Source organism: Micropterus dolomieu, linkage group LG19 (assembly GCF_021292245.1).
Source record: "Micropterus dolomieu isolate WLL.071019.BEF.003 ecotype Adirondacks linkage group LG19, ASM2129224v1, whole genome shotgun sequence".
Classification (NCBI taxonomy): Eukaryota; Metazoa; Chordata; class Actinopteri; order Centrarchiformes; family Centrarchidae; genus Micropterus; species Micropterus dolomieu.
In genome coordinates this window covers 12,323,734-12,335,127 of record NC_060168.1, presented here as the reverse complement: position 1 = coordinate 12,335,127, position 11,394 = coordinate 12,323,734, and the positions used below count along the sequence as shown (strand labels likewise).

The 11,394-nt window shown below is 40.5% G+C and overlaps 1 protein-coding gene across 1 annotated transcript; it reads left to right on the top strand.

The window, feature by feature from the left end:
• Positions 1-4,759: 4,759 nt before the first annotated feature.
• hbegfa (heparin-binding EGF-like growth factor a) lies at positions 4,760-7,725 on the top strand. Its single transcript, XM_046031666.1, has 6 exons — positions 4,760-5,003; positions 5,778-6,029; positions 6,149-6,347; positions 6,449-6,604; positions 6,761-6,847; positions 6,981-7,725. The coding sequence occupies exons 1-5, from the start codon at positions 4,958-4,960 to the stop codon at positions 6,831-6,833; spliced, it is 726 nt and encodes a 241-aa protein (XP_045887622.1). The 5' UTR covers positions 4,760-4,957; the 3' UTR covers positions 6,834-6,847; positions 6,981-7,725.
• The last annotated feature ends 3,669 nt before the right edge of the window (positions 7,726-11,394 follow it).

Sequence of the window (11,394 nt, the reverse complement as noted above, 5' to 3'; positions counted from 1 at the left end):
ATAATTATTAAACAGAAATAGCTAAAGATAATCAGCCAGCAAAGCAAATTGCATTCCCTAGAAATAACCATGTTGCAGCTGTTTCGAACCTGATGAACAGCAGATAAAATATATTATTATACCTTTACACGAGTAGTTTTGTCATTTTTTTTCCTTTACCTTTTTATGGGAGTAATTGCACTTTTTCTTGATTAAAGATTTCGAGTACTCTACCTGCCACTGGCCAGCAGCACCAGTACTAGCGCTGACATGGTGAACATGAGACAGACAGCAGAGATGAGGTCAATAGCACAACAGAGTCAAAGCCAGCAGAGCCCAAAGCACCAGTTTATGGTAAGATTGATGATGATATGGCATATTTAGTTATCTACTCAAGGCCTCAGTTGAAGTGATTTCTTTACTTTAGGAGTGTCAAAGGGATGTTTCTAGTTTTGAAAATGTATTTTAATGGCTCATGTAGTTATGTACTCTACTTGCATACAGTTCTCAAGAATGCAGGAATAAAGGTCTCTAAAGACTCTGAGGCCCCAACAAATAGTTTGTCTGGAGAGCGGGCTGACCAGGGACAACCTCCTGGGCCACTTTTTTGCCTCCGTCTGTAACCTTGACCTTAAAATTTTGTGCCATGAGGTGTGTATGTGTCTCTGCTACGTGTCCATAAACAATGTGAAAGTAGTCAAAATGTTCACACAGAGATGAGCATCCTGCAGTATTTTAAGAGGAAGAGGACAGAGGTCACAGGAGCAGGAGTAGAAAACTGAGGAGGACGAGCTTGTAAGTTGTATGGATAGCTACTAGACGTAGTAAATTCTAAAACTCTACGTAGTAAAAAGATTTTGTTATTCCAATGGCATGTCATCAGAGTTTGCTTTGAAGACAGTTCTGTGTTCACAAACATTTGTTGCAGGGAGAGTCAGGCCCAAGTGAGACGCAGGAAATATCACAGACAGCTACATCAAGTGTAACATTAGGATAACTAAATGCATTTGTACTGTAGCTACATTAACAAGCAGCTGTTCCATGGTTATTATGGTATCTAGTCTGTTTTGTTCTAGTTATATTATATTCCCTCTCTCTGACCCTCTCCCTCTTTGAGTTTTCATAATCTCCCCTCTCCAGTCTATTCTCCATCTTCTGTCACTACAAAAACCCTCTTTCAGCCCACTAATAAGTCCATTCTGTTTTCAAAAGTCATTAGAAATGAGCATTTAATCAGAATCAGAATCAGAAGGAGCTTTATTGCCAAGTAGTGTTTAACACATACGAGGAATTTGTTTTGGTGATAAGGTGCTACACGTAGACAAACATACAGCTGACATAAATAAATGTAGAAATATATAAATATGGAATAGACAATGCAAGTTATATATATACTCATTATTGCTTTCATTTTAAACGTTTTCTCTTTCTCATTGCTTACTTTCACAACAGCATCCATTGTGGAACGCCCTTTTCTGAACCCACTTTGATATGGTGCATAGCCTATAATCCTCTATGTTCAAGGGTGTAATTAAGTCTTTTGAATAGTATATTCTCCATCCACTTGCATGGATGTGATGTTAGGGCGATAGGTCTACAATTACCAGCATCATTAGAATCTTTCCCAGGTTTATAAAATGGCAATATTAACACACACTCTTCCAGCTTTTGGGCATTTTACTGTCTTCCCATATCTTATTAAATAAGTGTAATATTATCTGTAACACTTTTTCAGGTAGTTTCTGGAACATGACATAACTCAGTTAATCTTCTCCTGTAGCAGTATTTTAATACCATTTAATACAATCACAAGTTCATTCAAATTAATTTCTGCATCCATACTTTCCTCACTATCTTTTTTAATAAACACAGCTCTATTTTCCTTAAGAACCCTATCTTTATGGATTTCATCTAAATGATCACCACTATGCACACTAGCAAACTTCTTTCCCAACATGTTTGCCTTTTCCTTATCTGTTAGTAGGTGCGTTCGAGATAACGGCGGCTGACTTTCGCCGACTTGATAGTCTAACGTGAGCTGCAGGGTCGGGGAATAAAAACGTCGCCGTCAAGTCGGACACATTCTACCTGCGTGCGCTTATTGTGAGCTGAGATCATTGATTGATCTCAAGGCACTTGCACAGAAAAATGCCGCGAGACCAGGTGCGAGTTCAGCGCAGACAAAACGTAGCAAAACGTTTTTTTCAACGGAAACGGTGGTCCCCTGAACACCCTGTTGTTTACGCAAGCGCACTGCATTTCCTGGCTTTTTAACGCCGTTGTGTTTACAAACTTGTTGCAGTTGATTGGGTAACACATGAGACACGCCCACCAAACATGCCGTTCAATCTGAAAACGTTGCAAACCGGTGCAAAACGTTTTGAGATTGAACTCGCCCCAGGCAAAAGTGTGGTTTCAGCTTGGTGCAGCCGGGGGAAAGCAACTGCGGCCGCCGAACTCGGCGCCTGCAGCCGCCTTGCTCCCGCGAGATTTTAATGTCGTGACATTTTGCAGGGCCGGCGAAAGTCGGACACAAATTCTAACCAGCGTGACTTAAACAGGTTCTCCACTACTGGAAACTCATATACAAACATAACTTTATTCCTTGCACGGTCCCAATATGGAATAACAGAAGTATATTAATTAAGAGGAAATCTTTTTTCTACAGTGAATGGATGGGAAAAGGTGTCTGGTCGATTGTTCATTTATTAGATAATTGTGGTAACTTCTTAAGATATGATGTCTTCGGAAATACAGTTTGATGTGCACTGAGATCTGAATTTGTAATGAATAATCTGATTTTAATAGCAAAATACTTCATAAACAAATGTCGATTTCTTAAAACTTCCCCCGTCTTTAATGCCTAAATGATGTAATTCTGTATAAAGAATCCCTGAAATGTTGCAAAACAAAAAAAGCCCTACTTTTTCATGAATACTTATGCAAACTCATCTCCTAGTGTCTACTGTTGTGTGTTGTGTTTTCTCTTTTTCTTTTTTATTATTATTATTTTTTTCTTTCATTTTGTTTTCTTGGAAAATTATCAATATGGTACTCCGTGTTCAATTCATGCTGTAAGATTGACAGAATATGAATGCAATGTGCCTGAAAAAGGTAAGAAAAAACGTTAAGTCAGCGCTGCGCTCCGCATGAAGTCAAACCTATTGCCAGTTTACTGGTCTTTAGATTTATCGGTATTTCAGATACCGTGAATCTTGTAATTATTTGGGGTAAATATCACATACATACCTGTAAGTGGAAAGGCAGTACTCCCTCTTTTACTGTATTCATATGTTCTTTTAACAACTACTTCAAGTCGCTGAAAGCCATGGTTAAAATGAACAGAAAGGTAAAAAACCTGCTCTCATCTATATCTCAATCCTTGCTTTTTTAATGTCTCTCATCTTGCTCTTTTGTGCTCCTCAATTCTTTTTATTTATTATTATTATTGTAAATTTTTTTAAACGTCTTACTTTAATTATCTATTTACATATATTATCCTGTCTGTTTTTTAAGTTTGTAATTGTCTGCTGATATGTTCGAGTGTGCTATGGTATAATTTCCACCATTGTAAATTTTTTCATTTTCTTCTGATTGTATACCCATTCCCTAACTTGTTTGTATATTTTGTACTTTTTCAAAAAAAAAAAAAAAGATTTATCGGCGGCATTACTGCCACCTAGTGGAGTGGAGACACATCCCACTCATGATCCCACTGCAGCACTGACCAAAAACTGAACCAGAAAAAAAGACTCGGCCTACTACATACAAAAATAAAAAGCTAAAACTAGATAAATTGGATTGGATGTTATGTATTTTAAACTTTAAACATTTGAGATTCAATTCAGGAATTGAATAATATTATTAATTAACTGTACATATTAAGAATATCAGTATATTGGAGTAAATTGAAACACTAAATTTAGGCTGATGTTGTTTTTCAGTAATTCTTCAGATTTGTCATCCACAAACTTAAATGACAGATAGCCTAAAAGATCAATACCTGAAACCAAACATTTCAGTCTGTCTTCTACCATCTACCTGTATGTCCTCGCCAAGTACACGCAGAGCAGGTATGTTGTCGTTTTCACCACGTGGCGGCGCAGACAAGCTGTGCATTATTTGCCTGTGGAACCTTTTATTAATTATAGGCCCAAATAAATCCACCAGTGCAGTTTATACCGTCCAGTTATTCTTTCTTTTTCTGTAATATCGGTTATTATAGCCTATCATTAGTAATATAAATCAATATCACTCCATCCATCTATGTCAACCGTTTATCCTGCATACAGGGTCGCTGGCTGGCTGGCTGGCTGGAGCCAATCCCAGCTGACATCGGGCGAAAGGCGGGGTACACCCAGGACAGGTCGCCAGTCCATCGCAGCAATATCACTCTAATTACTTAACTAAATTAGGCTAATTAATTTTCAATTTACTGTTCATTTTTTCTATCTATCTATCTATCTATCTATCTATCTATCTATCTATCTCGCTAGGTAGAGGTGTGTAAATTTAGAAATTAGTTATGAAAGACAAGAGCAAAGTTTGATTCATTTAGGCCTATTGATAAAATAATAATCGATTACATTTCCTCCAGCTTATAATAGCTCCTCACCAAAGTGACTAATAATGGGTAAACCGTTAATTAATGCAGCGATTGATGCATGTCATATAGTAACAACCAAACACTGAATAGAAGGCCGTCCAGCAGTTAGTAGGCGTGGTGAAGCAGAGCATAAATACTGCGGAGCCTCTGTGCGGACGCTCTCTTCTCCGCTCCTCTCTCCTCAGGCTGGAGACGCACCAGTCCCACTGCGAACGGAACTAATTCACATAAAACAAGTCGAGAAACAAAAAAAAAGAAAGAAAGAAACGAAGGGGGATATTTAGAACCAGAAGAAGTGGAAGGAATACAACTTGTTGATTATCATATTTTATCCACCCCAAAAAAAATAAAATAACTGGAAGTTTTGACATCATGAGGATTTTCAGTGCTGTGCTCCTCCTGCTGATTCAAGCCTTGGGTGAGTTTTAATGTGCGCTTTCATGGAAGAAAACATGCTTGTTTTTTATTCTCCCTCTGTGTGATGAGTTGGATTATTGCTCTGTTTGACATTTGCTTGGTGTGTCTATACCTGCGCGTGACATAGCCTCTCTCCTCGGCTATTAAACCTCTCAAGCATGGCCGAGCTATAACGTGTCTTGTAAACTTCATAACGTTTAAGGCAACGCTTTTCGTGATGCCAGGCTATCCGGGAGCTAATGGGGTCATCTCTCTATTTTAGAGCATGCTTTATGTAACTGGATACATTTATTTTTAACTCATATTCTTGCCTGACATTAACTAACTGTCTGTCCATGTATTTTGTGTGTAAAAGATGTATGCCAACTTCTATTTGCCCTCCTGCCCACACACCCACACAAGCATACATTTCCCATCCAAAGCCCACAAATCTAAACTGTCCCTCTGGGGGAGGCTTCCCCTCCAGTTTCCACTCTGCTGAAGTGCTCTTGAGCAGGGCAGTGAATACCTGCCAACTCTTTAAGAACCATGTTCTGGATGAGCTCCTGCAATTCCTATCATGGGTCAGCATGATTGCACTGAAAGCCAAAAATCTTTGCGCACAACATGTTTCAACTTGCCCTCAGGGGCCCGCCCACCTTGGCACACTAACCTGTGTCCCCTAGAGGAAGAGTTTGTAAGGTGTTTCAGGAGGTCTATTCTGTTCAAGAATGTGTCGAACTGAAACTTACATGCGATTTTAACATTTTTAAACCCTCTTTATTCCCTCCTCCAGTGGTGTCCAGAATGACCAGTGGTGCTGCGGTTGACAGGTATGAGAGCGACAGGCAGCAACACACGGCTGTTATCAACTTTTTGGACACAACCAGAGGCAAGAGGGTGGTGGAGGAGGAGAGCAGGAGCGTGGGTGCAACAACAGTGGAGTACGGTCAGGAAGGCGAGGAGGAGGAATACAACGATGAATATAATTATGAAGACGAGTATGAAGATGGCATGTCTGGAGACTATGAAGTGGAAATGCCACAAGGTGAGAGAGTCAAGTTTTTCATTTTCGCTAATTTCTCACTGCTGAGTCAATTCAGTTTTGACTTGCTTCCATAACAAAGACAACACAATGTAATTGGTTTTGTTCTGTTTTTGGTTTAGTTGCCATGTCAAGCAAACCCAAAAACCCATCTGCCATCCTGGAGGCTGAAAGCACAGATGGAAAGCGAAGTAGAGGAAAGGGGAAAAAGAAGGGGAAAGGCAAGGGACTGAAGAGGAATCCTTGCCTGAGGAAGTATAAGGATTTCTGCATCCACGGCACTTGCCACTACCTGAGGGACATCCGCTCCCCATCCTGTGTGTAAGTATGAACCCTGCATCTATTTCCACACCATCTCCACCACTCTGGATCCAATGAATTACTAACCCCATTGCCTGGCTCCCTCTTTGTCCTGTCTGCAGGTGCCACCCGAGTTATTCTGGGGAAAGGTGTGAGTTCTTCACGCTGCCAGTGGAGAAGCGCCCGGAGGGCTACAACCGGACCACAGCTCTGGCGGTGGTGGCGGTGGTGCTGTCGTCCGTCTGCCTCGTCATCATAGGCCTTTTATTATTGCTGAGGTAAGCAAAACACTCGTAGATTCACTCCAAACACACACTAACAACCATACAGACACACACACACAGATAAAGCTTTTGTAGACCCTTAGCTGATACTTGTCATAGACAGGCACAGAAAATAGTCTGAACAAGCTTCTTCTCTTTTGTTAATTGCAGGTTTCACAAGCGGGGAGCATATGAGGTAGAGAATGAAGAGAAGGTCAAACTAGGGCTAGCGTCCACCCACTGAAGAGACAAAGAGAGGTGAGTAGTGAGGAACAGCACTACAAACACATAAACAGTGACAAAAACATCTTTTTTCTTTCTTCTTCGTTCCCTGAAATGAAATAAGGTTTTGCTCACCACCTCTCGTTTTTTCTCCTTTTTTTCATGTTAGGCAAAGATGTGGAAATTCTACCTCAAAATAGAAAAAGAGAAGTGAAGCGCGAGAGGAGGTCCTAGAAGGAAAAAGGGTCGTACATGAAGACGGGAACAGAGGTTGTTGTCTGCCTGGACGTTCAGATGTAAAAACAAAATGGGCAGCTGAACATATTCCTGAAGGCCTCAGAAAGATGACGGCCCCCCTGAAACTGGAATACTAACGGCCCAGAGGATGGATTGGAGATGTGGCGAGTGAAAGGTGATGAGCACGAAGGAGCGAGAAGAAGAAGAAGGAGCATTTGTCTAGACTCTGTGCTGCTTCTTGACTGTGTGACAAGAGGTCGCTTCAGACTGAACTGAACAAGATTTTTAACAACAAGAGCTCAACCTGGATTTTTTTTTCTCAACAGACAGCATTTTTTTTGTATTTTCCTGCACAAGTCCATGTTTTTTTGTGTACAGTAAACAGTATATTTATGATTTTAATTTATTTATTTAAGCTAACTGTATTTATAGAGATTTTAACCGCCTCCAACAGTTTTTAAAATAATGATGTTACATTTGTTTTTATATTTCTTATTGGACGATATGATATTTATTTATGAAACAGAAAAGGAAACAATGCAGAAGCTCCTTGAGATATTAAGTATTTCATGAAACGAGACATGATGCATAAATATCTGATTTTTCTGGCTTTAACTTTGGCACTCAGTAGATGATCAATGGCACTGTGATAAATAAATTGATCATTGAAAAGACAAGATCGCTTCTTAATTATTCAGTGTTTCACTGAGAGCAATGATTTTCAGGAACACCCAGCTCACACTCATGCATTCACACACGTTCACACCTGGAAGCTGCCCAGTACAACCAGTTGGATCTGTTAGCCACTAAGTAGCACCATCGTAGACGTTGGGGTTTCAGGGCGTTGCTCAAAGTCACATCCCCGGTAGTGATGAGGTATGAGGCAAGCACGGCTCTTTCACTTCCTGCGACCAAATTGATCCTGCAGGTCTGGGGATCTTTAGGCTACATTAGGCTTAGTGTTCTGCCTCAGTGTTCCAGTGTGCAGTGTCTGTCATTATGATACATCATCCCACTGGCTATGTGCTGATTAAAGGCAATGGACAAACTGTGCACTCTGCGTCTGTATTGTTAAGAAACCTTTAAAAGGGAGTAAATATTAAATGCACTGTGGCAAGAATTTGGAATGAATATGTTGTAACGTCATGTTGTCTTACCATCTTTCAAATCCTGTCCTGCAGTTTTGAAGTGATTTTTATGTATGTGATTTTTTTTTCTGAGCAAAATAATAATAATAAAAAGGTTCTCAGAATTTTTTTGACTCTTGTAGTTCATTGTATCCTAACTGTACAAATCAAAGCACTGTGTTCTTAGCATTATGACAGGAGTCTTAGATGTTGTACTGACAGATCAGTTAAGTAAGGTCAAGTGTATTTTTGCTCTTTGGTTCACTTCCTGAGTCACATTAATGTGATATTTTAGAACAGCCTGTCTGGATAACGATAACACCAGTGTGTTCTTTTGGCCCATTCAGGAGCTGTAATTATAGTAAACATAATATTTTTTATTTCCCCTGTCGCTGGCGTGTGAGCAACTGCTTTCAACCAAAGCACCTGTATCCTGGCCATTAGTGCTGTAATGTTCATTGCTCAAAAGGAAAATATTTTTAGTCAGTGCTGTATAGTTATGGAGTCAGAAAGCCTCCCTTGTTTCTTATGTTTATGTTTATCTGTGTAGGCTTAGATTCCAGTGCTTAATCGCCATATTTGTTTCCATTTGTACAGTTTAATATTTTTACAGTTGATAAATTAAGAGGCATTTCTCTTTGCACCAAAACAAAGACATAATCAGTATCATGTGTTGACAACAGCATCATCAGTCTCACTGATGGATCAATCATAATGAGTGTGGTCAGGACTCACTTACCGCTGTGTGTATGCACTGAGCCGCGAGGAACAGATGTGCGGTGTGTAGGCCAGGGTACACCTGATGTTCAGCCACAACACATCATGCCACGGCACCACACACCATTACTCACACAGCCAACAGATGTCATGTTCAAAGAGACACCACCAAGTATAACATCTGAGACCTCAACCAGCCCTGAATGGCGCGGAGTTCAGAGAGATCACATATGGCAAATACTAGCAGGATGCAACAATGCTGTCATGTATGCTGCACGCAGGTTTAACAGGGGTAAGGAAAGTCAAAAGACCCAGCTGGACTCAAAGGCAGGCTGAGACCCAGCTAAATGTTAGTCACTCCTTGAAGTCACCTCCTACACGGAAGTTGTTACGCCGACACTGTGTGTGTGTGTGTGTGTATGGGAATGTGGTAGAGTAATGCCTTGGTGCTGCGTTTGTATGGGTTCCAGGGGTTAACCGAACCATTACAAGCAAAAATCCACACCAAAACATCAGTATTTACATGTTTACCATGGGCTCGTTCTCAACACTGTTTGCGGGTTTGATTCCCATACTTTCTATATATACAGAATAAACCAGATACTGTCAGACTCGCATGTTCACACTGGGGGATGGTAGTTAAAGACAGATGTTCAGCTAACCCTTAAGGGTGTACTACCTGATTCAGGATCCAGCACTCCTCATACCATTTGATGAGCAACTGAAAAACAGCAGTTCAGCATTTAACTTTCTCAGTCCATGCACATTTGCTTTTATTTGTGTCTGCTCAGTTTGCAGTTTTAGTAGATTAACTCACTGCACCGCAGATATGTTCAGTTAAATTCCAAATACTTTCTCTTTCAAGAGGCAGTTTCAACATAAAAACAAATATAATTCATTCACAGGAATAGAAACAAAAGTTCCCTGTTCCCTTATGGATTGAAAAAATTCTCATTCTTCTACTAGTACAGATTTAGTATTGCATTTCAATGACATTGTTAAACTCCCTATGCACACATTCAAAAAGTTATCAAACTAGATGCGGCTGAACAAGGTGGCGCCTACATTATCCACATTGCAACTTAGTTGAGTGCATTATAGACTTTGGTGTGTTTACTATGTTTGCACCTCCTGTGCAGACTAAAATGGCGAAAACAAAGACCTAAAACTAAGAAGTTTGAAAACGCTGCCGACCCTGTTTTTCATTTTTAAAAAGGGCGTTTTAGTGAAGACGAAAAAAGAGGACTATAGAAATGATGATGCTCATGTTTGGCTCTCTGATTGGGTGCTATAAGTCATGCAAAGTAGAAACACGATGACATGGTATTTTTATTGAAATATTTTGTACTGTGCAAATAACACTTATAGCCTACACTTGTACTGTTTATGCAGTCATGTTGACTTTGCGACGACTCCCAGTCTGTTTTCCGCCATCACAGTTACTTTTAACGCCTGTGTTACATTCAGTAACAGTCCCAGCTCGTTATTGGTCCATGCAAAATAAAATCTGGTGTGGTTCTTCATCTCTAGTACTTTATTCTTTCGCCAAATCTTCTGTAGCTACGGAATAGACCATCTGCTTCATGTTTACACTGGCACATGCATGCCCAGTGTACGTGAACCAAGAGTTGTGCGTTTTCAGTAGTTTTAGTATAGACGGAGATCAGCTCTGATACGCAGCTAAAACGCTGGTGTGGACGGAGATCGTATTCATTTTAATTCTCTGTTTTTAAACTAAAACGGAGTAGTGTAGATGCGACCAAACTCTACACCCCCAGATTGCATTTTCAAACTTGTAGTTGTCAGCCCCAAACTAACACTGAGCCAAATGACATCAGTTGAGGCAATCAGACTTCATGCAGCTCCCGTCTGGAGCCACAAAAGGCTTCATACAACTTTTTTCACATATGCATTAGTGCTCCCCAAGATCTGTAAACACACTTTGATGTGGAAAATCGGCACAGTTGCCCTTTCAGCATTTGAAAAGTATGTATGAACATGTAGCTTATATATGTATTTGCGAAAGCACACACATGTGTACGTGTGTTTGTATGTGTGACAGGGGCTAGTCATTTACAGTGGTGGAGCCACCTAATCCAGCCCTCTCAATGTCAAGCAGCAGAGCACACAGAAATAGTGCCGTGCAGTCATGCCCACATAGCTGCTATTCCCGGGGCTGATGGCCACCAAAGAGACAGAATGCTGAGAGAGAAGGGAGTTCGCTGCGTACTGTTTCTCAGTGTCCTGGTGGACCACAGCCAGGAAATAATGTCCGGTATGGTGGCCCATCATCAGGCATCAGTGCTGCACCACTCCTGAATTTTCCTTGTAGGGTCACAATAACGGCTCCGCACAAGAAGAAGAGTGTACTTGAATGTTCCTAGAGAGACTCAAAGAGGATATATCCACAGCTCAATAGGCATTTCCTTACAGGTTGGCCAAAATTCATTGGAAGTGGCAGAAGTGTTGCACATTGTGTGCCACGCACCGTGGGAATTTCCG

What these genes read in the sequence shown, in the direction of transcription:
- hbegfa (XM_046031666.1), top strand. Translation starts at nt 4,958, where the DNA reads ATGAGGATTTTCAGTGCTGTGCTCCTCCTGCTGATTCAAGCCTTGG. An exon ending in TGAAGTGGAAATGCCACAAG is followed by an intron (nt 6,030 to 6,148) that starts GTGAGAGAGTCA and finishes TTTTTGGTTTAG; the next exon opens with TTGCCATGTCAAGCAAACCC. An exon ending in ATCCGCTCCCCATCCTGTGT is followed by an intron (nt 6,348 to 6,448) that starts GTAAGTATGAAC and finishes TCCTGTCTGCAG; the next exon opens with GTGCCACCCGAGTTATTCTG.